This window comes from Malus sylvestris, chromosome 10 (assembly GCF_916048215.2).
Source record: "Malus sylvestris chromosome 10, drMalSylv7.2, whole genome shotgun sequence".
NCBI lineage: Eukaryota > Viridiplantae > Streptophyta > Magnoliopsida > Rosales > Rosaceae > Malus > Malus sylvestris.
In genome coordinates, this window is record NC_062269.1 from 37,391,955 (window position 1) to 37,418,022 (window position 26,068).

Consider the following 26,068-nt stretch of genomic DNA (forward strand, 5'->3'; position numbering starts at 1 on the left):
TGTATAAAAGTCTCCAAGTATCTTGGTCGATTATACAAAACCGTAGCTTCACCTGATTTCTCGTGGTCCCAAAGGAATTCATTGAAATCTCCTCCACACAGCCAGGGAATATCCGAAGGGGTAAAGTGATTGGACTTCCATCCCCAGAAAGCATCATTTTCAACTGCATAGGAAGTTCCATACACCTCTGTAATTCGAATTCATTGTTGCTCCCCTTCAAATCTCAACATAGCATCAATCACATGTTTTGAGAAGAATAAGATCTGAACCTCTATCGAATCGACCCACCATAAGCTCAGGCCACCCGCTCTACATATTGGAGGCACATTAAAGCCATTCAAGAACCTCATTCGCCTCTGAAACACCTTCAATTCGCTGATCAACCATTTTTGTTTCAGAGAGGAAGATCAACGCGGGCCGTTTATTCCTTATGAGCCCATGAAGAGCTCGAACTGTGGTGTCCGATCTAAGGCCACGACAGTTCCAGAACAGATAACTCATGACTGACCTGCGGCTATTGAGAGCCAGCCGCCACCCCCCCTATTCTCATTGTCATCCCTTCCAACTTCCATAACTTATCTCTGTATCTCCCCTCTCTGCCGAGTAGCCCTTGCCTCAGATAAATTCTCATTTGTAGCAAATATAGTTCTTTATATCATAAAACAGTTTGCATTAATATTCATTTCCCTCCATATTCCAGCAAGGTTTCAATGGCTCACCTATCCGCTTTCAGGACCTCTCCCTTTCTTATATGGCGATTTATTGATCTCCTCCCACTGTATTCCCATTCCTCGTTTCAGGCCCCCTCTATGAACTCCAGGCCCGAGGTCATCGCCTCTCTTCCTTCAACCTGCTACCTAGCAATTATAGGAAGATCAACTGGAGATTCGATTACCACTAACTCCCCCTCTTCTTGATTATCACTCCATTGAACTTGATCATTCGGCATCAGCGATCATTGAACTATATGCCATTTCTTACGACCTCGTGCTTTTGTCGACACCATTTGTTCTTTGTTCCTTGGCATGTTGAGTGTCTCTTCGATCTGCGTAGAACTTCCTTCCCCCTATTTAAGGTCGGGGTAATTGGCTGAGACCTCACCATACCAGCCTTTCGTTGTTCCCCCCTTCCAATGCTGAGATGCCTCACACTCTCCATAATCTGTCTAACTGACGATGCCTTAGTCTATTCACCATACCCAGCTGTCCCTCTATGCATCACCTCAAAAGTGCATTCAGTATTGACATGACCTATCCGCCCACAACGGTAGCAAAAATCTTGAAGCTTTTCAAAACGAAACTCCACCCATGTTTCTCTATTCTGATCCCTCCGAAGCCAACAACCATTGAGAAGAGGTCTATTTGTGTCAATACTAAGTCTAACACGTAGAAAACCTCTAGCTTTACCTGGGTCCTCCATTGCTATAAACTCCCCAACCTCTTTAGTTAGCCGTTTGATGTTTTCTAGAGACACAAAGCACATTGGGACTCCACGGATCTGAACCCAGAAAGGAACATTTTCTAACACTATTTCCTCCAATGCAAGATCCGAAGGCCATTTCTTGATTGAAAATATCTTTTTCATCGCTGCTCATGGAGCTTGTTCTAGCAGTTTGGACGCCATACTTTCATCCTTAACTGATATCGTAAAAATATTTTCCTTGACCCATTTAATTTCGACCCCTCCATACTCCTTCCAGGCCGCTTTGATGATATTCCTAACTCCTCATCTGTTAACCACCTTGCTTGTCAATACCTTACCTACCAGTTTAACTCCCGACTCCATAATCAAGAGGTCCATAGACTGCTCCAGTTGTATCACCAGCTCCTCCATACCTCTGTTTTCCATCTTCAGTCTAACTTGTTAAACTTTCTTTTTTCCCCGTTCTCCGTAAGCAGACAGAACACCTTCGAGATCACAACTTTGTAATTGGTTTGAGAAGTTGTTGTACCGTTTGTTCCCAACAAGTAATTCCTTTTGCCAAGCCATGGCAAGTAAGATTACTATAAATGAAGGTAGTTGGACGTATCTGTGAGTTACCCCCAAATAGAGCTGGAGGGAATGAGTAATTATCCTCCACCTACTTCTTTTTCCCTACAATTTACTTCTAAGGCTTACCATTGTCCAAATGAATCAGCCACACCAACCTATAAACAGACAGAAAATCAACTCCCACAGCTTACTCCCTCCCCACTCCTAGCCCTTACGGGTAGGTGAGGATTAAAGGAATCCCCAATACAGAAACTAGGGCAATAAATAGAGAACAACCACTTTGACCAGCTCAGGGTAATAAATAACTTTCGAACCATCAAAGACCACAAAAAAATCCCTAAAAAACAAGGTGTGACAGCTAGAAACACGCCGCAACGAGTGAGGCTCGAGAACTAAGGTCACAAAGAGCAACCCCAAACAGATACAAGAGCAATTAGAAGCAGCTACAACTAGACCAAAAAGACAACCCTAAATAGCAATCACAAAACCCACAACACCTCCAAAAAAGAAACTCCAAAAATTCAAAAACATCACGGAGGAGAACAAACACAACCAGCCCCAAAAAGCTCAATAAGAGCAACTCCACCCATGGAGCCCTCCCCCTGCCAATCCACTATTCACTCAGCCATATTGAACAATAACTACCTTTAATGAGTAGTAACTGTCATTCATGAACAGTAAATTACCATTTGCATCTCCACCCTTGGAGCCATCCCTCATGGCAATAGGCAATAAAATATTAGTTTTTTTTGTTTGTTTAAATAATACAAAATAAAATTATTTGTAATTTCGGATAAGAATTTTTAAATCGTTCTCGTTGCGCCACGTGTCATTGTGGTGTAAGGTAAATAGAGAAGAAGTGGTATTTATAGAAAAGTAAAAAGAATTTTTTACAAATTTTTTCAAAAATTTTTTTCGGATTTTTTACATTTTTTTTAAATTTTTATTCAAATAATTAATCTCTGCCGTTGGATTTAAAAAAAATTGAATTCCAACACTCCAGATTGTGCCACGTGTCACAACGGTAACTTTTTTTAATTTTAAAACTATTTTTTCTTTTTATTACCCTTGCATCAAACGGTTGGTATTTAAACCTTTTAGGATCGAACGGACCGTGAGAAGCCATGTGGCTTCCCATCGATCACTAGGCATCTCTGCGCACGCAGGCCCTGGCGCCTGATTTCCGGTCGGACGACGCGCTCCCACTCGCGAGTGAGGGGCACGCGCCTGGCACAAAAAAAATTAAATAAGGCTTGGCCATCAGGTTGCAGGCCCGTCGATTCCCCGCCCCTCCCGACCCTCGACCTCCCACCCTCACTCGGGCTCTCCAAAGCTGGAGCATTGTCCACCGGGCCTCGGGCCCTTTCCTCTCCCCTATACCCCGAGCAATGTCCATGGATTGACTTGCTCTAAAGGAAATTGGCGAAGCAAAGGGAAAACCCACTCAACCTAAATGAAGAAGGACGAATGGAAAGATCTTGCACGCACACCGGCGGATCTCACGAGGAGAAAGATACTCCCACAGCGGAGAGAAGTTCCCCACCCACTTGGGTTTATCTGTTGTGAAAGTACTAGTTCGAAGTGACTTGTTGGAGGTTGTGGTTGTCCATGCATGCATGTCAATACACAAAAATTTATTATTTGTGGTGAATACTATTCCTAGAAATTCGGTTCGTCACTTTATGTCACTTTCCCAATATTTTTCTTTCTATTTCTATTATGTCTTGTGCCATTAGAGAAAATTTTTGGGTAGAAGTAGAACAATCTGACCACAACACTGAAAATACGAATCTTCACTCTAAAAAGTTTTTCTGTTTGAAACGTTTAATTTCTTAATTATTATTCGAATCGAATATCATTTAGTCATTTAAGTTGCATCAAATAAATCAACAATTATTTATGAATATGCTACTTTAGTACCTACAATTCTTTAATGAATATGCTACTTGATACTTACTCAGTTTGATTTATTTGAAATATTTGAATGTTTGAACTTTTTTTCTTTGGAATAATTTTTTTCAAATAAAAATTAAGAGATTAAACAAGTTATAAATTTTATATAAAATACTTTACAAGTAAGTAGATGAATAAACTATGGAATCCCAAAGTTTACTGTTACTTGAAAGAAGACTGAATTTTCCTTTGGGAACTGTTATTAGCATTTTAAAAATCTCATTCTACATTCCGAATTTTCTATATCAGAAAAGAAAAATAACTCTTAATTTTCCTTTTTATAGTTCTTTTCTCTCTCTTCTTTTTAAAAATTATTATTTATTTATATTCACATGTGGTGACGCGTCGTGCAATTTGCATGGCGGAAAATGCAGGATGAGAGAGAGAGAGAGAGAGAGAGAGAGAGAGAGAGAGAGAGAGAGAGAGAGAAGAAGTGGATTGTTGAGCCGGAAAACATATGATTCGGACCATTAACCGGATACGCTTAATCGAGGGGATAATTCCAAACCGCGAAAACGATGACAGAGAAAGTAGACATGTGTAGGTTCCAAGCAGAAGTACAACTACAGAAGCACCAAGTACAGAAATTGCCATGCCACTTACGACCCTCCTTCTGCTTTTTCAATCTCCATACGAAAATCACTTCCCTTTAAAAGCACTTCTCCTCCTTCTCCTCCTTCTCCTTGTCCTTCTTCCGACAAGCGCTCCAAATGGAGCTTGGCAAAAGCAGTGACAGAACACGCGCCGCCGCATTCTCCTCCTCCTCCGCCACAAGCAACATGAAACCCACCCCCGCGGCCGCCAAACCCGATAGGTCAATCGCTCACTACAGAGAGGACGCCAACCTCTTGGCCGAGTACGAGCAGTCTGCCGTCTCCGGTACGCCCTTCCACTACACAAGGTCAGTGCTTTTTCCTCCGGATTCTGTTCCCGAGGAGCAAATCGTTGCCTACCTTTCGAGAATCCAAAGGGGTTCTCTCGTCCAATCCTTTGGCTGTATGCTTGCAATTAAAGAACCCACTTTTCGAATTATCGGTTTTAGTGAGAATTGCTTTGAATTGCTGGGTCTGGATAAATCGGGTAGTGTTTTCGGGTCAAATGAGTTAAGGGGTTTGATTGGAATTGACTGTAGAACTCTGTTTACTCCTTCTTCCGCGGCTTCTTTGGCGAAAGCTGCTGCTTCGAGGGAGATTTCGCTGTTAAACCCGGTTTGGGTGTATTCTAGGAGCACCCAGAAGCCATTTTATGCTATTTTGCATAGAATTGATGTGGGGATTGTGATTGATTTGGAGCCTGCTAGGTCTGGTGATCCTGCATTGTCACTTGCAGGAGCTGTGCAGTCTCAGAAACTCGCGGTTCGCGCAATTTCTAGGCTTCAGTCTCTCCCTGGAGGGGACATTGGCGTGTTGTGTGATACTGTTGTGGAGGATGTTCAGAAGCTTACTGGATATGACAGAGTTATGGTTTATAAGTTCCATGACGATGATCACGGTGAGGTTGTGTCTGAAATCAGAAGGTCGGATTTGGAGTCTTATTTGGGTTTGCATTATCCTGCCACGGATATCCCCCAAGCTGCCCGTTTCTTGTTCAAGCAGAATCGCGTGCGTATGATCTGTGATTGCAATGTGAATCCGGTTAAAGTCATTCAAAGTGAAGAACTAAAGCAGCCTTTGTGCTTGGTCAATTCAACCCTCCGGTCTCCACATGGTTGCCACAGACAGTACATGGCGAATATGGGCTCGATTGCCTCACTGGTGATGGCGGTTATCATCAATGGTAATGATTCAACAAAGCTTTGGGGGTTGGTGGTGTGCCACCACACTTCCCCCCGCTATGTCCCTTTCCCTCTTCGCTATGCTTGTCAGTTTCTTATGCAGGCATTTGGGCTGCAAATCTGCATGGAGCTTCAATTGGCTTCGCAGTTGGCTGAGAAAAAGATTCTCAGAACACAAACCTTGCTTTGTGACATGCTCCTCCGGGACTCCCCATCTGGTATTGTGACCCAATCTCCGAGTATAATGGATCTCGTGAAGTGTGACGGAGCTGCATTTTACTATGGCGGGACATGTTGGTTGATGGGGGTAACTCCAACCGAATCACAGGTTAAAGATATAGCAGAGTGGCTGCTAAAAAATCATGGGGATTCCACGGGTCTGAGTACTGATAGTTTGGCGGAAGTTGGTTACCCTGGTGCACCTTTACTGGGTAATGCAGTTTGTGGTATGGCTACCGCAAGAGTCAGCTCAAAAGATTTCTTGTTTTGGTTCAGGTCGCACATGGCAGAGCAAGTCAACTGGGGAGGAGCCAAGCATCATCCAGAGGATAAGGATGACGGTGGAAAGATGCACCCGAGATCATCATTTAAAGCTTTTATTGAAATAGTAAAAAGTAGAAGTTTGCCTTGGGAGATCTCTGAGATTAATGTCATCCACTCTTTACAGCTCATAATGAGAGACTCGTTTCAGGATATCGAGGAAACTGGTTCAAAGGCAGTACAACAGAGTGATGCTGAGATGCAGTTGCAGGAGATAGATGAACTCAGTTCCGCGGCATGTGAAATGGTTAAATTGATCGAGACAGCTTCAGTTCCGATTTTTGGGGTTGATTCGGATGGTCTCATCAATGGATGGAATGCAAAAATAGCTGAGTTGACAGGTCTACAAGATAGCGAAGCTATGGGCAAGTCCCTTGTTGACGAAATTGTTTATGAGGACTCGCGTGAAGCGGTTGAAAATCTTTTACGTAGAGCGTTACAAGGTAAATCTTTTATTGCAGTTATGAAGTACCATCGTTGAGGATTTTAAAGTAACTCAAATGGAATTTAGTGTTGAAATTTTAATGCTTTGTGTTCTCTCGCACGAGTCTTAATAATTTTCCCAAATGGTATGCTCGTTGTTAACTTCTATACTATCCAGGTGAGGAGGACAAGAACATTGAGTTAAAATTGAGAAATTTTGGGCTTCCACAACATAAGTCGGTTGTCTATATTGTGGCCAACACTTGCATGAGTAGGAGTCGTGCAAAGGATGTTGTCGGTGTATGCTTCGTGGGTCAGGATATTACTTGTGAAAAGGTTGTTATGGATAAATTCATCCGCTTGCAAGGGGATTACAAGGCCATCATACAGAGTCTTAATCCCTTGATTCCACCGATATTTGCATCTGATGAGAAAGCATGTTGCTCAGAATGGAATGCAGCCATGGAAACGCTGACTGGTTGGACTCGAGAAGACGTTATTGGTAAAACGCTTATTGGGGAAATCTTTGGAGGTTTCTGTCAACTGAAAGGTCAATATACGCTGACTAAGTTTATGATTATGTTGTACCAAGGAATCAGTGGTACAGAGATTGAAAAGTTTCCATTCGGGTTTTTTGATAGAAAGGGTAATTTTGTTGAGGTGCTCTTAACTGCTAGCAAGAGGACTGATGCAGGTGGGAATATAATCGGTTGTTTTTGTTTCTTGCAAATTTTTTTGCGTGACATGCAGCCGGCCTTGGAAGGACACAGACAAGAGGATACAGAATACTTTTCGAAACTTAAGCAATTAACATACATGCGGCAAGAGATGAAAAATCCTTTAAATGGCATTCGGTTTACCCACAGACTCCTTGAAAGTACAACTATTTCAGAAAATCAGAAGCAATTTCTTGACACTAGCGATGCATGTGAAAGACAAATCATGGCGATCATCGAGGATATGGATGTGAGAAGCGTAGCCGAAGGGTGAGTATTCTTAGTTGGTTCATGATTTGCGTAAGTTAAATGTTGTAACTTTGTTTGTAGCTTTTCGTTTCTATACTAACTGATGAATTTGTGTGACAACGCTTTGGATCTGATTCGGGTTAATGCAGTAGCGCGAAGCTGAACATGGAAGAATTTATGTTGGGAAATGTTTTGGATGTCATCATTTGCCAATCAATGCTCTCGCTGAGGGAAAAGAACTTGCAGCTCCTTCATGAGATTCCAGAAGAGATCAAATCACTATCTTTGCAAGGCGATCAAATCCGGCTTCAGTTGGTTTTGTCAGATTTCTTGCTCAATGTAGTGAGTCATGCACCTTCCCCAAATGGATGGGTCGAAATCAAAATTTCACCTGGTCTGAAGTTAATACAGGACGACAACAATTATATCCGTCTCCAGATCAGGTACCTCAAACCTAGCTAGATGCTAAGTTCTACCATGCACAACTACCAAATTTGGCATCAGTTCTACTTGTCCTCGATTAAAGGTTATAACCGATGCGTTAAAGCCATAAACCCTATTTTTTCATCTCTTTGTGGATGTAGAATGACACACCCCGGCCAAGGCCTTCCGGCGGTGCTCATCCAGGATATGTTCGAGGGTGGAAACAGATGGACGACACAAGAAGGGTTCGGGCTAAATCTGTCGCGGAAACTTCTGAATAGAATGAATGGTAAGGTGCAGTATGTTAGAGAGCACAATAAATGTTACTTTCTCGTTGACATCGAACTTCAGATGAAGAAAGAGAGGCAGAGGCTGCCTGTGTCTGAAGCTGATATGAGCACGACTTGAATTTCATCAGAGAATATGTGTTTATTGAGTCTCCTCCTACTAATCATTGTATTTTACCAACCAAGTTGAAAACAAAATGAATAAATCAATCAATAATATCATGTATTATGTGTAAATACAAATCTTCAAGTGATATTTGAGTGCACTTGTTCTCTTTCATGTGGAAAATTAATTGGAGTTTTGAAGACGGGATTCGAACTAAGGTGCAAGGGGTCGAGTGCAATGCCCTGATCAACTAGTATAACGCACATCTGCAGAAGTTGATCTTGTTCCATCTTGGAAAACGATTTGCACGCACTCAAATTCACCTTCTACACACCCCCTGATTATTTTTGTCCGCATGATTTGTTCAATCCAAAAGTTAAAAATAAGCATCGATGTGCATAAACATCGGAAACAAAAGGGTGCGTAAAAATCACTTCGCTTCCCGTTTCAAGATTCAAAATACACATCTCAACAACTCCCAACAAATTGATTCCGCCAAAAAGAAGCATGCTTTTCCACCACTATACAATTTTGTACCCCAAGTCAAATAACCATCCCTCCCTCAAAACACATTTACTCACATCCCTATATGAACATCATATTTGCAGACTACTAGTCCACACCCCAAAAGTCACACAACAAAAATGAGCTCAAAATATCAGAACCTGCACAACTGACGACAAACGCATACGGCAGCTGGGAGAATTGGATTCGCCGATAAGCGTTTATCGCTCTCTTATCTGGCCGCTAACTGCAGATGAAACAAAACGCTGCTGGGTGTTTCACGTCAAACTCTCTAGAAGATACTAATAAACAAAAGAAGCTCTGCATCGCATCCTTCAAAGACTCCTACTTTTGTATACTTGACAATGTATATGATGGTTGGAAGCCACGGCCACCACCAAATTCGGCCGTGACATCTTCTTTAATACACTGTTTAACTCTTATCTGGCTTCTCGTCAAAGCCACGGTATGGGCTTCCTGACGAATCAGAGTCCGACTCTTTTTCCTGACTGATCTGGATGTTCAAATTGTTGGAAGGAAGATGTTCGTGGATGATCTACACAGAAGAAATGCACAAGATCAGATCAAATATGTTTTCAAATGTATGGAACATCAAAACAACTCTAGTTTCATAAAGCAGATAACTGAAGAAATGAAAGCACATTAGTCATTAGAAGTTTCATGAAGTGTGTCCTGTACTACCTGATCACCAGCCTCAGAACCTTCTGAGTGGAAGAGTATTGGGCGACAACGTTTGTCTTCATTCATTAGGCTTGAGTTTTGAAAGTGGGCCACAAGAGCCGCCTTCCCTTGGATTCGAGCATAAGCCAAGGAGGCAACTTTCTCACTATTGAACTTCTCCCACTTCTTTCCATTAAATGCCTGTCGTATTAGAAAGAAGCGTATATTAACAACATATCCTGCTCCTTTTTATACCATGCCGGTACCATTTCAGTTTCTAAAAGAGAAGGCTCAAATTGACAGTACGCATCTCACCGTTCAATGAATACAATGATGTATAAATAACACAAAGAATTTAACGTAAAATCCATAACAACGAAGGACCAAAAAGAAAAAGGAATAAGCACCTCATAAAATGGGATGATGTGTGAAGGAGACAGCATATTGATAAATGCATAGCCCACATTGCATTTGTTCTGCACATAAGAGTAATATCACTCAAGGGAGAATTGTAGGGGAATATAAATGTTAACGAAGAAAAAGTGTCAAAACATTTAACCAAAAAGTACCTTAAAATCAATTGGCAGATAGAGAAAATCAAAAGTACCCCCGTGATTTTCATCTATTGCAGCAAGTAACATTTTCGAGGTGTACCTAATAGACAAGAAGAATATGAAAAACATGATAACGGCCGTCAAATATGATAAATATAAGAAATTATTATAAAAGCCAGTCTTACTTGTTTGGAATATTTTTTATCATTAATGTTGTTCGATTATCTTCCCCGGAGAGAATCTTATCCAAATCAAGCTGAAACTGTTTCTTGCTATCAATCTGGGTCCCATTATTCTCCATTCGTCTGCTCCTCCCACGCTCAATCAAACCATCTATGCTTGTAGGTGGCAGTCCTGCGTATGGGCCATTACCTAAAAACACAGGGCTAAGCTTCGGTGAGCCCACCATTTTAAAGCTACCTTCAGACATGTTTCCTGGTAAGGATATGCCACCATTTCTAGAAGGACGAGCACCCACATTAAACATAAAATTTCCACGACTGGGTCCCAAACTCATGCCTCCATAGGCAGCAGGACCCAAAAAAGATGTTTCTGGTGACTCTGGGAAGTAATTAAAGCGCCTGTCTAAAGGAACACCAGATGGGGCAGATCCAACATGATGATGATGATGGTGATGATGGGAAGAGCTGAGCAAAGGGCCATTATGACCTGAGAATGGAAAGGCATGGCCCTTCCCATTGGATGTAAGTTGATGTCCCACTGATTGTCGATGCCAAGCTGAAGAGTTGGTGTTTTCTGAATAAGGAGTTGGACTCCCCCAAAGAAATTGCGGGCCTGATAAAGTTTCCACATGAGATCCACTTGAGGTTGAAGGATTGAACGAGGGCATGGCTCCTTGGAAATGGGTTGAGTTCTCTGGAAATGAGTGTGATTGTTGAAATGCAGATCCATGGTCTGAGTTTGTACTGGAAAATATATGATCAACATGACTCCCCTTTCCATGGTTATTGCCAATGGGTGCAACCTTCACATTGTTTGATATCTGGGGATGCAGAATTGACGCTAATCCAGGCAAATGGTTGCTGTTTGTTGGACTCATAGTCCCGAAACCAGGAGATTTACTAATACTGTGCACAGGACTATGTTCCATTGGGTTGTTAAACTGTGCCCAGTTACCTGTCAAGAATGTTGAATTGACCTCATTTTGTAAGAAAAATGCAATACCAGAAAATATTTATTTGTTGAAGCCATTATATGTTCACCAGTTTAAAATTAATCTCAAACGAGAAGTTACCCGGTGGAGAGATTGTTATCGGGGAACCCACTGGATGTCGATAACTCTGAGATTCATCTTGTTCAGGGTCTTGATTCAGTTGCAGCATCAAGCTAAAAGGTAGAGAATACAATCAATTAAAGACACAAACAGTTGGATCAAACTTCAAACACAATTAAACAAACCAAAATTCAAGAAACCGAAAAGAAACAACACCACCATTAATAATCACAAAGCAAGAAATCAAAACATTTATATTGTCTACTTACTTTCGACGAGCTCCACCAGGTCGACTGGGTTCAAGCTTTATGCGTTTACCAGCTATGTCACTCCTATTTAACGACTTAAGGGCTGCTTCTGCAGCTCTAACATCATAAAACTCAATAAATTTATGATGCCTCTTGTGTGGTGTTTCCCTTATCTGCTTTGTACAATGAACACCAGAAAGAAATGTTAACCGCCTCATACTTTCAAAAGTTAATAAACACAAAGCAAGAAATAGAGGGGGTGAAGCAAGATACAATCATCACCTCTTTCACCTCGCCATAAGCCCCAAATATATGACGGAGGTCTTCATTTGAAACTGATGGATCCAAATTGAAAACTACCAAAGTTCCTTGATTAATATCCTTCTCTGATGGATTATCCTGATGTTGCATGAGAAAGAATGCAAATATTGTAATTTATTTATTTTTACATATTTAAAATGAGCGTCAAAGAACAATTAACTCAGTACTAGAAAGTTGTTTTGACCTTTGGAATTGAGAAGTGAATATCAAGCTTCCTCCGCCGCAGAGGCTTGTTTTGTAATGTGCGCATAGCAGTTCGAGCAGCACGAATATCATAATATGATATCATCACAAATCCCCTATGCTTACATGCAGTGTACAGCGTTCTAATATCCCCGTATTGCTACAAAAGAGATTGATAAAAACACAAATTAAAAGCTGGGTTGTCCAAAATGAACAGCGCCCGATGTTGCATCACATTTATTATTTAAACAACTGTGTTCTGAGATTCAAATGCACAATGCCCTATGAGTGAGAGGCGAAACCTGTCCAAATATATGATACGCACAAGCAGCACGAAAGGTAAAGAACTTATACATCCAATATGAAAAATAAAAACTGGTGGCTATAGTCATTAAGCAGAATAACTGAAATGGAACCAAATCAATAGAAATGCAATGAAAAAAAAAGATGAGTGATGGGTACTACTATCCTTTTATACACGGAAGAACGTGCCAGAAAGTGTTTACTTAAGATCATTCAAAAACAAATTAATATGTTGCTTTTATTTGCAGTTTAAAATCAGGATGTGCATCTTATGCTCAATTGGGCGAGCAATATAATCCATTACAATATCTGGAGAGGGGATTAGAAATCCGAACAAAGGATATGGGTATTACTGGTACGAAAACAAGGAGCTTTGCCTTAATTAAATTACCTCAAAAAGTGTCCTCAGTTCTGAATCCTCAACATTACTATTGATATTTCGCACAAACAATGTTCTGGAAGGATGCTCTCCATATGGATGTTCTCCAGCAACAGCTCCCACGCCATTTGGAAGGGCAAATTGAGCCATCCCGTTCCCAGTAGCACCGTCAGCTAAACTTACTTTTGACATGCCAATTCTCAGGCTCTCCTGTGCATCACTTTCCAATTCCATGCCGCCTCCACTACCAAAGAGATCATAATCTTCCAAGTCTTCCAGTGAACCAGGCAACCCACTGAGGTCAAGATCATCTGCTATGCCAGCTAATAGCACCTCCTCATCGCCAGGAAGCAAGCTTCCAATCGCATGAGTTTCAATATCTTCAAGCGGATCGTTACCCTCCAAATTTTGGTGGAGTTTATTTAAGCCAGGCGAAAGATCATCAATAGATTGACAGCCTTGCTCAGTACCATTCACGTTCACTGCACGAAATGCAAAAATACATGAGGCATTCCCTACTAAATGTGAATTCTGAAAATCATGATACAATAGCTCACACGTACACTTTGGATGTGGAAGAACAGGTAATGAACTTGAAAAGAGGGTAGCATCACTGGAGGCATTGTGGGCACCAGATCCAGATAAAATGCCCCATCCTCCCATTGGAACCTCGGTTGCGCCTACAAGACAAGTTAACAGACATGTCAATCAGGACACGAACTGCATATAGTCCATACCTAATACAATATATGATTTAGAAAAATTACCAGAAGATGAAAAGTTCAAAGACTGATTCATTGCATCCGGATCCTGCTTACAGTTAACAAAAGTAAGAGTAAGAAAAATATGATATATTGTATGTATAAATATCAAATCTTTCTCCCATTTTAAGCAAAATAGTAAATTTCTTAAGGTCACACAAAGGTCGTCGTACCCAGTGCACAAGGCTCCCGCTTTACGCAGGGTCTGGGAGAGGTGCATGTCGGCTAGCCTTACCCCCATTTATGGAGAAAGGTGCAAGAATTAAATATATTTTAAATCCTATTCCTAAAAAATCCAGGAGACCTTTCCATTTAAGCCGAACTGTAGTTTACCCCCTTAACACCAAGTGTATAGAATTGGCAACAGAAAAAAAACAACTTCCATCTAAGCACTATGATTGCCAGGTTCAAGAAATCAAAAACATCTCGACATAAACGCTCCCGGCTTAAACCCATAGATATAAACAGCAATTTATATGGCATCAAAGACCCATACTTTTATAGACTACGTTAAAGGTTTAAAAAGATTCAAAAATAAAATAAAATCTCAGAAATGCATATCAGTCTAAGCTCCCAAGTTCTTCGTGTGGAGTTCTCTGCTCCTTTTTGGGTATGAACTATTTAGCCAAGCAGGCATAAAAATACCATTTATGCAATTTGGTCAAATTTTAGACAGTTTCCAGCAAAACCCAACTACTCAAAATTTAAAAAGGAACCCAAGAAATGATTGAAGCAATATTATACACAAGTTATGCAAGTCCAAGAAACCCATTTGATCAAACTAACCAGATAAAAAGAAACAAAATTACAATCAAATTTTGGATTAAAAACTACCTGAACAGCTACAGACGCAAGGCCAAACCCTAGAGCTTCGAAGTGCAGAGACGATCAGAGAGAAAGGAGCAGTCTTTCTTCCTTCCCCACTGCTGCCGCCACTTTCTCTCTCTAAAAACCAACTGGAAATTGTAGAGAGAGAGAGAGAGGGAGAGTGATGATGATTGGATGAAAGAAGTGTCAAAAAAAAAAATTAAAAAAAAAGTTGCAGAGAATGATTGAGAGAGGGAGAATGGGTTTGGGTCTGGATTTTGGGTTGTGAGGAAAGGGGGTGGTTGGTTTCAACTTTCAAGAGGTATTTAAATTGATTTTTTGGTAATCCAACAACATTAATCCTTTTTTTATTGATTAATTTAATTTTGTTTTAAATTGAAACAAAAATAAAAAGCAGAAAAAAACAAAAGAGGGAAAATTACTATTTGGTTTGATGCTTATCCACCGTATTATGGCATGATTGTCATACTAAAGTTTTGGGAATCTTTAATTTTGTTGATCAATGAGGAAGGTAAATTTATTAATTATGAATAAAGAAAAAGATGAAAAGTGGATAATAATCAGCCATGTCATCATGATATCCTTAGATTTTAAATTAAAATTTTAATAGTGAAAAAGGGCTTGCAGATCTTAATAAAAAATTAAGACGATTGTCACTTAGTGTAACTCTAACATTTATCGTTCTGTTGGTGACTAATTTAATATCTAATTCTAACATCTATCGCTCAACCAAAAAAAAGTAAAATATATATTGTCACTTAGTATAATGGTATTGATCTTTAACTGTAAACAAGTAGTTTTAAAGTTTGAATATAGTAAATAGTGAATTCGATACCAAAATATTATGGTAAGCACGTATGTAGTTTAGCTTATCCTTCAACTTTTATTATATATACAGTCCTAGTATTAAAAAAACTTTTATCTTTACACGTGAGATCCTATAATTGATTCTCAAGTCATCAATTTGAGTTCTCAGGCCAATCTTTATTTTTATTTTTATTAACAATATTTTAATTTAATATAAATTATAAATTCATATTTAAGTGTCGAGAGAAAACATATGGTTCTAACCAACTTGACTATATCTAAATTAATTTAACATGTACGTATAAATAAGTTGGTCGTTTTTATTTTTGGATAGTGCTATTCAAACATCTGTTTTTACTTCTCACACATTCTGTTAATTTTTTATTATTAATCATTTTTAATTAATTCGATCTGACAATTGAAAATTGAAAAATGTATGTAAGAAATAAAAACTGTGTTCCACCTTTCTTTTCTTTGATTGTTGAGAGAAAGAGTGGGAAATGGGTCACTCGCTCAAAGAAGAATGCAAGAGTTTTCAACTTTGAAGTAATGTAGGAATATTCCACTTGTCATCCAATCACTATGATTAATGGACCTTTTGCTTTGCATAACATATTCCTTCTCATACCTAACTTTCCCATAATCTAAGGGTAGCGCTATTCCCAGTTTTTTTACCTTCCATGCATCTTTATAAATTTTTTTTTTTTGTTTATTGATGTTCTTCAATTCATTCAACTTGACGGTTGGAAATTGAGAAATATGTATGAATGATAAAAATGAGCGTATGAATAGTGTCATCCCAATCTAAACTCTTCAGACTCAAATTAGTTTCTCACCATGTTTCATGAACAAAAATCTAATTTATGCATGACCTAAAAGAGAATGGAGTTTATTATTGCGAGGCGAAATTTGTTGCTGATGTTTTTACGGTGGTTGGACATAGTTCTTGATGCTGCTTGTTAGTTGTTGTCTCTTATTGCGCAATCTCGGTTACTTTGCCGTTGGGACTGTTTTTCGTTTTTGTTTTCTCAAGTGGCGCTTTCGTTGTAATTTTCGGTTTTCTTATAAAAAAAATCATTGTTTGTGTCGTGACCTAAAATCTAGAGAGAGAAAGAGAGAGGGTGCGACTGAGAGATGAAGAAAGGCTTGAGGAATTATACGATTTGAATGTCTTGTGCCTTTATTTACAATAAGGTGAAGAGAATAACTTGCTCTCTAAATAATACAAAGTCAAATAAGAAAGATTTTATAGATTCCAAAGGATTTCTACTTTATCTCTACTTAAAATTTACACAATCACACAATGGAAAATACTAATTAGAATAGTTTGATTTCATTTTTAATTTTGCAGACTAAAAAGAAAATAACATGTTTCCTTCTAGGGTTTATGCAACTTTAATTTCTTAAAAAGCACACAATTTGTTTTGTCAAAACAATAAGTTGAGCAAATCATGGCAGCATGAGTTTTGAGTACACACGTTTGATGGTTTTAAAAGGAAACTTCCCTTAAAAGGATACGTATTTAGTAAAAGTTAACTTTCAATTTTCCCATGATGTCTCTTGACTCAAAGCCTAAAGAGACTCTTTAGTTCCAAGATGAACACAAAGAAAGCGATCGTGCACTTACTTGCAATCCAAGCATAAATTAATTAGGGTTTGATAGAGCCCCATTCGTTCTCCTAATCCTTCCCCTTTTGCTTGGACAGTTTCCTAATTTTTTTTGTATGATGAAACATTTATGTTCCGAATCTCGAATTCACGCAACAGACAACCTATGATGTGTTTAGGGCTCCCCAAATAGGTGACAAGGTGAAAACTTAAAATTGTCTATGTTCGAATGGGCACTGATGCAGAGCATGTGAATTTACTTGGTGCGTATGTTTTGTGGGTGGTTCACGACTCCAGCCTTGTATGGAAAATGTTGCTTCTTGTTACACAAGTTTTGGTCGCTACGACACCAAAATTTCATGTGACCTTAATTTTGCCGTAGCCATCATCATGACCTACACTATTTGTATTTATCTTTCTCATCTATTTGTAATTCACAATCTTAAGATAACTTTTCTCGGATGATTTATTTGTTTGATCTTTTATTTTGGTCAATAGCGTTTACAAGAAGTATGTGACTCATTCGACAAAAAAAAAAGCATGTGACTCTTCAATTTGTAATTCAACACTTGAAAACAAAAAAAATTATCTCTACTAATTAATAAAACACTCATTGTCAACTAAAATCATATGAAATTATCAGTTTAATCCTCTAATTAAAACATAACATGAATAATAAATATGGAGCAGAAATGTAATTTCAAAAAATCAAATTTTACTGTTTTTTTTTTCAAAGTCTTACCTACATGCAATCATAACATATCTCTAATTAAAAATAAAATAAAATAAAATAAACTTCACACCCCCCACATTCTCTATCACTATATTCCTCTCTCATTCTATTTCAAAAACAAAAATAAAAAATTTTCTCACACACTTTATGTGTGACCATATGCTAGTATTGATTATAAAAAGTAACTGATCTCATTTTCATTTCACACTATCCCTTCATGTTGGACAAGATCCTTTCCGAATCCTCTTTGTGGGGATCCAGAGATTAATCAATCGTGTCTGTTTATTATATATCGTGCGACAGTTTTCTTTAAATACTATTCATATTCAATTTTAAATAAAATTTTTAAAATGATTTATAACCACACGATATATAATGAACGAACACGATTAATTGATCATCCGAATCCCCACAAAGAGCATCCGGAAAGGATCCTATTGCCTCTGTGTCTTCTTCGATTCGTAGCTTATCCATTTAAAAAAAGTAAGCATATTATAAACGTTATTACAGTACACAAGGTGAGGCCCATACGCCATGAATAGCTATTTTAAATAACATTGGTTGGTATGTTCCCTCAAAGAAAACAAAGCACATCATTCCTAGGTTGCATTAGTAAGTGTATTATCTCGTATCATTTCTTTAATGTCACTTTGGTTGAAATAAAGATTAAAATAAAGATGGTATTATCCACATATCTATTTGTACTGCTCACACAATTCTTTCAATTTCCAGCCCTCAGATTAGCTATCCCAATTATGAAGATTTTTATTTTCGTATGAAACAGATCTGCTGGTTCGAATCATGGGCAACTTCTCCAATGATCATCCAGCTAAATACTAACCTGGAAACCTTGATCCCACTTAGTTGACTGACAATGATAAAGGCTTGCGAAACTAAGTAGGGCATTTTGAATTGAGTCTTAAGTAGTCTACCAGTGGTGCGAAGCATCGAATAAAACATAACATGAATAATAAATATGGGGCATAAATGTAATTTTACAAAACCAAATTTTACTGGCTTTTTTTTCAAAACATCACCCACATGTAATTATAACATATCTCTAATTAAAAATAAAATATAAACTAAAAACTTCATACCCCCACATTCTCTATCACTATCTTCCTCTCTCATTCTATTTCAAAAACAAAAATAAAATATTTTCTCACACTTTGTGTGTGACCATATGCTAGTATTGATTATAAAAAGTAACTGATCTCATTTTCATTTCACGCTCTCCCTTCGTGTCGGACAAGGATCCTTTCCGAATCCTCTTTGTGGGGATCCGGAGATTAATCAATGGTGTTCGTTTATCGTACATCGTGTAACCAGTTTTCTTTAAATACTATTTATATTCAATTTTAAATGAAAATTTAAAAATGATTTTTAACCGTACGATATACAATAAACAAACACGATTAATTGATCATCCGAATCCGAGATCCGGAAAGGATCCTATTCCTTCTGTCTTCTTCGATTCGTAGCTTATCCATTTCAAAAAAGTAAGCATATTATAAACGTTATTACGGTACACAAGGTGAAGGCCAGACGGCATAAATAGCTATTTTAAATAACATTGGTTGGTAGGTTCCCTCAAAGAAAACAAAGCACATTTTTCCTAGGTTGCATTAGTAATTGTATTGTATTATCTCATATCATTTCTTTAATGTCACTTTGGCTAAAATAAATATTAAAATAAGGATGATGTTATCCACACATCTATTTGTAATGCTCACACAATTTTCTCAATTTCCGGCCCTCATATGAACTATCCCATTTATGAAGATTTTTATTTTCGTATGAAACAAATCTGCTGGTTCAAATCACGGGCAACTTCTCCAGTGATCATCCAGCTAGAGCCTAACCTGGAAACCTCGATCCCACTTAGTTAACTGACAATGATAAAGGCTTGCGAAACTAAGTAGGGCCTTTTGAACTGAATGTTAAGTAGTCTACCAGTGGTGCGAAGCGTCGAATAAAATAAAGAAAATCAAAAGACAACAATTAATAAAAATGTGTGGGAGGTAAAAAAAAATAGTGTAAATAGCACAACCTAAAACCAATAGTCATCTCTTATTTTCTTCGTCTCTCTCAAGTGGTGCCATGAAAAGGAACTGGATCTTCTCTGGACCCAAAGGAACTAAGCCGGAGATCAAATGATCTGTGCCATTAAAATTTGATCAAACGGCTACAATTATTAAAACTTTTAGAGAGCCCTCTGTTTGTAACTGTTGGATCAAATTTCAATGGCCTAGATCATTTGATCATTGGGCTCAATTCCTCTGGGTCCGAAGGGGATCCGGTTCCCCTTCGATTCATGTAAAAAATTACTTCATGTACGCAAGTTGCAAAGTACTAAGTGTTGGGGGACAAAATATTTTTATGTGTAGAAAAAATTACAAGACGGTAAGTGACATAATACAATTATTGAAATCTTTTCTTTTAAAATTTTCAACTAATTATATTACTATTTAGCGTAATGAACCGTACTTATAACATTCCGAAAAATCTCCCGTGTCGGGAGAATGGGTCCTATTCAAGTTTCAAGTGATGACCGACTGTTCTCAACTCCTTGTCGACACCTTCCTCGACATCGACGTACAAAGTTGGGTTGGGGCGCACACATGCGTGTGGGGTGAGGGAAGCTTTTGTCGCCTATTGCATCATCGCACGGCCACCGTGGCCTGATCCATCTCCCCCGTCACCCCCGCCAGTTCACACGTACTTCTTGCTTGGACGAGGGATATATTTTGCTTCTATGTACTTGGAAGCATCCATAACATAGGGCACTTAAAAGGAAAATACTCCATTCTCCATGTCAATTCGGTTCTCGTCTTTAGTCTTTCACACACTTTTATTTAACATTGCCCGTTAATTTCATTTAATTTATTAAATTTAATGATACATAAAAGACATGCATGTGAAAATTAAATTGGGTGTGAAAATCATCTGCTTATATGCTATAATGATGTGAATTTTCAGTTTCTAATTTTGAATTATAAATTTGAAAAAAAGAAAGTGGAAATAAAAAGATAAAATTGAAAATGAAATAGTATCAAACGGCGGTAAGATATTAAAATTAATTGTTGATATTCTCTATGTATAGACACAAAAGAGATAAAAAAAAAAAATATGCAACTCCCCTTACAAGCATTCATTTTTCGGTATGCCAGAAACAAGTTTTTATACACATGTGTGATTTTTTTTTAAATATCCAACCACTTATGTTATGATACTTACGGTACTAGGTCGTGTTTCTGACACACTAAAAAATTTCTGCTTGTGAGACATTGATCTAAGAATTGGATTTGGCTGCTGCAAATTCAACAGCAGCTGCTGCTTACACTCATTCCCGTCCAGTTTTGATTTTTTTAATCAAAACTCGGACATGTGTTCTGAATTGCGTGTAAGTAGCAACTGCTATTGAATTCTTGAGGAGCGAAGTTAAATCCTTGATCTAATGAAATGTACAGACAAACTCTCATAAGAGATGAAGCCCAAAATCATAAAAGCAAATAAATGACGGTCCATTGGGCCATACCAATTGTGTGTAGAACTGTGGCCTTACAAGCCCGTTCACTTTATTTAAAAAAAAAATTAAACAATTAATTAATTTTTATTGGAAAATCAATTAATTAAGAAAATATAAGGGCGTTATTAGCACAGATAGAAAATTATAAATATAAATCAAGCCCGTAATCCTCGTGTTAATTTGGCTACGGTCATGTTTATGTGAATAAATATATATTTACTTATAAGTTTTAAAATTCTCATTTAGAACTTGTTTGGATGTGCTTTTAAAATGACTGAAAGTCTTTTTGGTGAAAATATTTTTGAAACCAATTTTTAGTAAAAATGCAAATAAATCATAAAAAATCACTTAAAGTGCTTCATGAAAGAGCACTTAAAAGTACTCTCAGCTAGTTTAAAAGTACTCTCGGCTATTTTAAAAGTATATTTAAAAGAGCCCTTAGACAACACTTAAAAGTGTTTTGGAAACTTAAATCAATTTTTCCAAAAACGCTTTCAGTCATTTTGACATAGCAGAAGGCCCGGACCCAGTTTTCAAACCCAGATCATTTAACCAGGGTTATGTTAAACCCATTAGCCAAACAGACCAAATTTTAGTCCACCTCCCATATCACAAAACCCTAGCAACCCTAATAGCTTCCGCTCTTCGCTTATAAAACCAACGTCCCCAGTATCAATCCGCAGCTCGGCAGCTCAGCAAAACCCTACACACTGTAAGCCTCTCTCTCCTCTCTCTCTCCCTCGCTCTCGTGTAGGGTTTCAGATCTGTTTTGTATATTTCTCATATGAATCGATTAGGGTTTAGCTAATACAATTTTAATCTGTTGTTTGGATTTGCAGGAGTTAAGTGAAAATGGCGGTGCCGTTGCTGAAGAAGTCGATCGTGAAGAAGCGGGTCAAGCACTTCAAGAGGCCCCAGAGCGACCGCAAGGCCTCCGTCAAGGTATAATACCAATATCTTTCGTCCCCATTTTAAAAAATTTTTTTTTTTTGAATTTTTGTTTTGTGTTAGTGTCGATTTTTGTGGAGAAAATGATGATACTGTTGTCGCCCCAGTCTGTTAGTGTCGATTTTTGTGGAGAAAATGATGATACTGTTGTCGCCCCAGTCTTACTTGCATTTTACAATGGATGCAAGATGGTGATAGACATACTTATATCTGATTCCATTCTGTCATATATTTAATTGGGTAATTCATTTTTTGTATGGATTTATATAACCATTTGATTGGTTTTCAAAAATTTCATTCCAAACATATGGAACAATGGTTTTTCGCGGTGTCGAAGTGGTATAATGTTTACCATTTCGTTATTTGAACTTGGTTTTTGATGGATATGAGGATAGCTATTACCACCTGTCTTACTTGCATCTTAAGATGCAATTTGGTGAATTAGTGATCGACTATCTGATCTTTTAGAGCAATAAAAGTCTGGGTTTTTACCGTATGATTGGTTGATTTGTGGCTAAGATTTGGAAAATTTTTCGGTCTTTTTCACTCAGTTTTGTCTATTTCTTTTGAGTACTTGTTTGTTGAACAAAAGGGTTTTAATTTTTGGGGATATGCAACAAGAAGTGATGATTTGTACCCATCTATTCTGCAATTTGAATGATGAATACTTACATGCACTACCATCTGATCTACGTTGCGTTCCCACTTTTGTCTACCATTTCAGTAATTTATTTTGTTTGCTTAGGATTAATAACTTTTCAATTGTATCTTTTTGGAAGTAAATCTGCAATCTGTGATGCAAATGTTTAACGTTAATGATATTCTGTGATTAGTAAGTTAAAATCACCATCTTTCGACTGAGATTGCAGTTTGAACGATTAATTCCTTCTCATTTGTGATTTCTTGCTCCTGTTGTGTCTAATATGTGGTCGTCTGTGTGAATATGTATTGCTGTTGTATCTTTTTGAAGTTGTTTGCCCATGGTATCTGATGTCCAGATTTATTATCTGTGGCTGGACATTTCGTTTAACAGGGCGTACATAGAAGTTTACAGGTCTTTGCGACACAGTTAGCTTTGATTCTCAACAGCTTTCTGTTACTTTAACCCTGCAAACATTTACTTTGTGCTATATTGTTTATTAGTCGGCTATTTTTATTGCCGTGGTGTAAGTTACTGTGACTAATCATGTTCATCGACTTTTTATTTGACAGCCCAGCTGGAGAAGACCAAAGGGTATTGATTCTCGTGTTAGAAGGAAGTTCAAGGGATGTGTTCTCATGCCCAACATTGGTTATGGGTCAGACAAGAAGACCCGTCATTATCTTCCCAATCATTTCAAGAAGTTTGTTGTGCACAACGTCAAGGAGCTCGAACTGCTGATGATGCACAATAGGTATACTGAAGACCTTTGTTTTGTGCCTCTTTAGTTTCCGATTTTGTTTTCACATAACATTTCTAATTTGTATTGTTTTTTCTTTTCACCTCATCTTAATCAGGACCTACTGCGCCGAGATTGCACACAATGTGTCCACAAGGAAGAGGAAAGAAATTGTTGAGAGAGCCGCCCAGCTTGACGTTGTTGTTACGAACAAGTTGGCCAGGTTGCGCAGCCAGGAAGATGAATGAGGCTTGTATCTACATTTTGTAGTGAGCATCATTTTTTTTTGAAATTATAACGAGTTGTAATCCATACTTTGAACACACCGACCATTCGATTTTTTCTGGTAGAATGTTAGCGATTGAACATGGGCGGGAGTGTTCATTTGAAATTCAGCATCTTCGTAGTTCATCGGGCATCGAAGTTGAAGTCACTCGTTGCTGTACAAAGTACAAATAAACTTGCGATGGTCGCTGCTAAATTGACATGGACAATGTTGCTAAATTTTGAATGCAATGGCGATGACAATGAATGTTCCTTAATTTGGATGCGAGTTTTGCCCTGCACCCAAGTGTTTTTACACGCACATGTACTTATAAAATGGCAGAAAGCTTTTTTAAAGAAAATATTTTAAGTTTCAAACACCTTTCAAGTAGTTTTTAGGATTCACTTGCATTTTTATTAAGGATTGATATCAAAAATGTTTTCACCAAATTTTTTTCAGTTATTTTAAAAGTATTTTTAAACGAGCTTTTCATTATTACACAATATATATATATATATATACACACACATATATATGGTGGTTTCTTTATTGTAGTTCTTCCGATAAAGTTTGTAGATATTTGCAATTCTTGTAATATGAGTTTTCAGTTTACACAATTGAGTTCTTTTTGTACATGTGTCTGTAATTCTTTGATTCTTCGAGTCCTATCTTCTGTTAATAACTTGGGGAATCCCATATAGATTATGACCCGAATCAAATCAATTCTTTTTTGAATCTCTACACGTGCAATTCCCTTACATTCGAGGATATTTTCATATTATTTTGCACATAATTTTTTATACAATCTCGTATTTTTTGATCATGTAGATTCTTTGAATGATTTTTTGGTTGTGCAAACCAAAGAGAATGATGACCTTGGATTGCACCAAGTCTGAAACCAAGTGGATTTACCGAATTATACATTTGTCACAAATTGACAATAGTGTTTATATTTGGTTACAACTAATGTATATTTGATTTTTTTTTTCTGCCGTTCTTATAGGTATTTGTGTAAAATTTCTTAGTTATGCATGTGTAATGGCAACATAGAGGAGACGGAAAAATAACTTTTAAAACCCCAAATATTAGCAAATGACTAAAAAAACTACAATTCTTATGCTGCATTTGGTTTATGCTGCATTTTCTAAGCCTACATTACATAGAGGAGATGAAAAAATATCCGCTCCCATCGAACTGTTTCTCTCTCCTCTTTCCCCATCAAACCCTTTTGCCAAAATCTGCTCCTAGACGGGCTTGTTTGACTTGGAGGTGTTCAACAAGTCGTCCATCTTGCGGCGGAGGGCTATTAGTCTTCGGGTCTCGTCCTACGCCCAAGTCTCGGCTCACTTCTTCGGTGCCCTTACTTTGTGGCCTCATTGTTACTGTCACCCATATGTGGCCTCATTGTTACTGTCACCCATAAGCATTTGCTATGAGTGTAGCGACGGCGGCGCTTGGTGGAGATGAGTTTAGGATTGAGATTGAGACTAAGACTGGTAGAGGTCCTCGTTCAAGTCCACCACCTCCATCATCATGTCACGGCTACCTTCCTCCTTATAGAAGTTGATTGCTTGAGGCTTTGTACATGGTGGTGGGCGTGTTAGTGAAATATATAAAATTCAATTGCTTGAGGTTTTTACGACAAGTACATGGCGGCGGAGGTGTAAATGAAAATTTCGGGTTTGCTGAGAAAAGGGTGTTTGAGAGAGAGTGAGCCTGAGAGGGTGTATGTTCGATTTAGAGAGATGTAGGTTGGTAATGCTTCACATACCTTGTTGAAAGTAGGAAATGGGACGTGCAATCAACACTGTATTGATAATTAATCTAGACATAACCTAAAAATAATTCATCCCGTCTTTCTTTGGTTTCCTCCCCCGTCTCATTTCCCTAATTCTTATTAGCATGATCATAATAGTGTTTATGACCATCATCTAATCCTGGTCAAAGCATCGAACTTTCTGAAGTTTGCCATCATTTATTTTGCTCTCTCACCTCTCATTCATCAATTAGTTGAGCAAATTTTATAGTCTGTTTGGGGTTTTGACTGTTAGGCTTTTCTTTTTTTCATGAACCTAACTCACACTTATTTTCTCTACAAAACAGGATCATATTGTTGGTGTTTCTTTAAAAAAAGAAAATAGATTAACTTTTATTTTTTTTTGGATTTAAGAGCCATTTTCTTGTTTCCAATCAAATTTTCATCTTTGATAAGAACCATATGAATTTGTGATCGGGGTCTTACTTTCAGTACCAACTCGAACTCTCACAAAGAGTATGACTCGTCACAAACACATTCTTACAAGCGCTCTTTGTGACAGTTCGTTGTGTGAGTCCGAACTC

General features: G+C 38.0%; 3 protein-coding genes and 3 non-coding genes across 6 annotated transcripts; 5 read left to right on the forward strand and 1 right to left on the reverse strand.

The window, feature by feature from the left end:
• The first annotated feature begins 4,319 nt into the window (after positions 1-4,319).
• On the forward strand, positions 4,320-8,646 carry LOC126584817 (phytochrome E-like). Its single transcript, XM_050249171.1, has 4 exons — positions 4,320-6,702; positions 6,861-7,668; positions 7,797-8,090; positions 8,232-8,646. The coding sequence occupies exons 1-4, from the start codon at positions 4,656-4,658 to the stop codon at positions 8,476-8,478; spliced, it is 3,396 nt and encodes a 1,131-aa protein (XP_050105128.1). The 5' UTR covers positions 4,320-4,655; the 3' UTR covers positions 8,479-8,646.
• A 193-nt stretch (positions 8,647-8,839) lies between these two features.
• On the reverse strand, positions 8,840-14,752 carry LOC126584818 (protein MEI2-like 5). Its single transcript, XM_050249172.1, has 13 exons — positions 14,466-14,752; positions 13,638-13,680; positions 13,434-13,550; positions 12,883-13,352; positions 12,190-12,348; positions 11,967-12,083; positions 11,706-11,857; positions 11,458-11,549; positions 10,388-11,339; positions 10,218-10,302; positions 10,056-10,124; positions 9,670-9,849; positions 8,840-9,523 (listed from the first exon to the last, which is right to left on the reverse strand). Exons 2-13 carry the CDS (start codon positions 13,666-13,668, stop codon positions 9,401-9,403), a joined length of 2,547 nt encoding a protein of 848 aa, XP_050105129.1. The 5' UTR covers positions 13,669-13,680; positions 14,466-14,752; the 3' UTR covers positions 8,840-9,400.
• Positions 14,753-21,709: 6,957 nt separating this feature from the next.
• LOC126587861 (60S ribosomal protein L32-1-like) lies at positions 21,710-24,005 on the forward strand. Its single transcript, XM_050252942.1, has 4 exons — positions 21,710-21,848; positions 21,976-22,078; positions 23,297-23,478; positions 23,582-24,005. Exons 2-4 carry the CDS (start codon positions 21,989-21,991, stop codon positions 23,709-23,711), a joined length of 402 nt encoding a protein of 133 aa, XP_050108899.1. The 5' UTR covers positions 21,710-21,848; positions 21,976-21,988; the 3' UTR covers positions 23,712-24,005.
• Positions 22,216-22,301, forward strand: LOC126588121 (small nucleolar RNA U31b). The gene has a single exon (XR_007611344.1). It is a non-coding gene; the product is annotated as a small nucleolar RNA U31b (small nucleolar RNA).
• Positions 22,701-22,778, forward strand: LOC126588102 (small nucleolar RNA Z195/SNORD33/SNORD32 family). The gene has a single exon (XR_007611327.1). It is a non-coding gene; the product is annotated as a small nucleolar RNA Z195/SNORD33/SNORD32 family (small nucleolar RNA).
• On the forward strand, positions 22,870-22,952 carry LOC126588103 (small nucleolar RNA Z196/R39/R59 family). Its single transcript, XR_007611328.1, has one exon. It is a non-coding gene; the product is annotated as a small nucleolar RNA Z196/R39/R59 family (small nucleolar RNA).
• Positions 24,006-26,068: the final 2,063 nt, after the last annotated feature.

What these genes read in the sequence shown, in the direction of transcription:
- LOC126587861 (XM_050252942.1), top strand. Translation starts at nt 21,989, where the DNA reads ATGGCGGTGCCGTTGCTGAAGAAGTCGATCGTGAAGAAGCGGGTCAAG. An exon ending in ACCGCAAGGCCTCCGTCAAG is followed by an intron (nt 22,079 to 23,296) that starts GTATAATACCAA and finishes TTTATTTGACAG; the next exon opens with CCCAGCTGGAGAAGACCAAA. An exon ending in CTGCTGATGATGCACAATAG is followed by an intron (nt 23,479 to 23,581) that starts GTATACTGAAGA and finishes CATCTTAATCAG; the next exon opens with GACCTACTGCGCCGAGATTG.
- LOC126584817 (XM_050249171.1), top strand. Translation starts at nt 4,656, where the DNA reads ATGGAGCTTGGCAAAAGCAGTGACAGAACACGCGCCGCCGCATTCTCC. An exon ending in GTGAGAAGCGTAGCCGAAGG is followed by an intron (nt 7,669 to 7,796) that starts GTGAGTATTCTT and finishes GGGTTAATGCAG; the next exon opens with TAGCGCGAAGCTGAACATGG. An exon ending in TATATCCGTCTCCAGATCAG is followed by an intron (nt 8,091 to 8,231) that starts GTACCTCAAACC and finishes TTGTGGATGTAG; the next exon opens with AATGACACACCCCGGCCAAG.
- LOC126584818 (XM_050249172.1), bottom strand. Translation starts at nt 13,668, where the DNA reads ATGAATCAGTCTTTGAACTTTTCATCTTCTG. An exon ending in TTTGAACTTTTCATCTTCTG is followed by an intron (nt 13,551 to 13,637) that starts GTAATTTTTCTA and finishes CTTGTCTTGTAG; the next exon opens with GCGCAACCGAGGTTCCAATG. An exon ending in CTTATGGCGAGGTGAAAGAG is followed by an intron (nt 11,858 to 11,966) that starts GTGATGATTGTA and finishes TGTACAAAGCAG; the next exon opens with ATAAGGGAAACACCACACAA.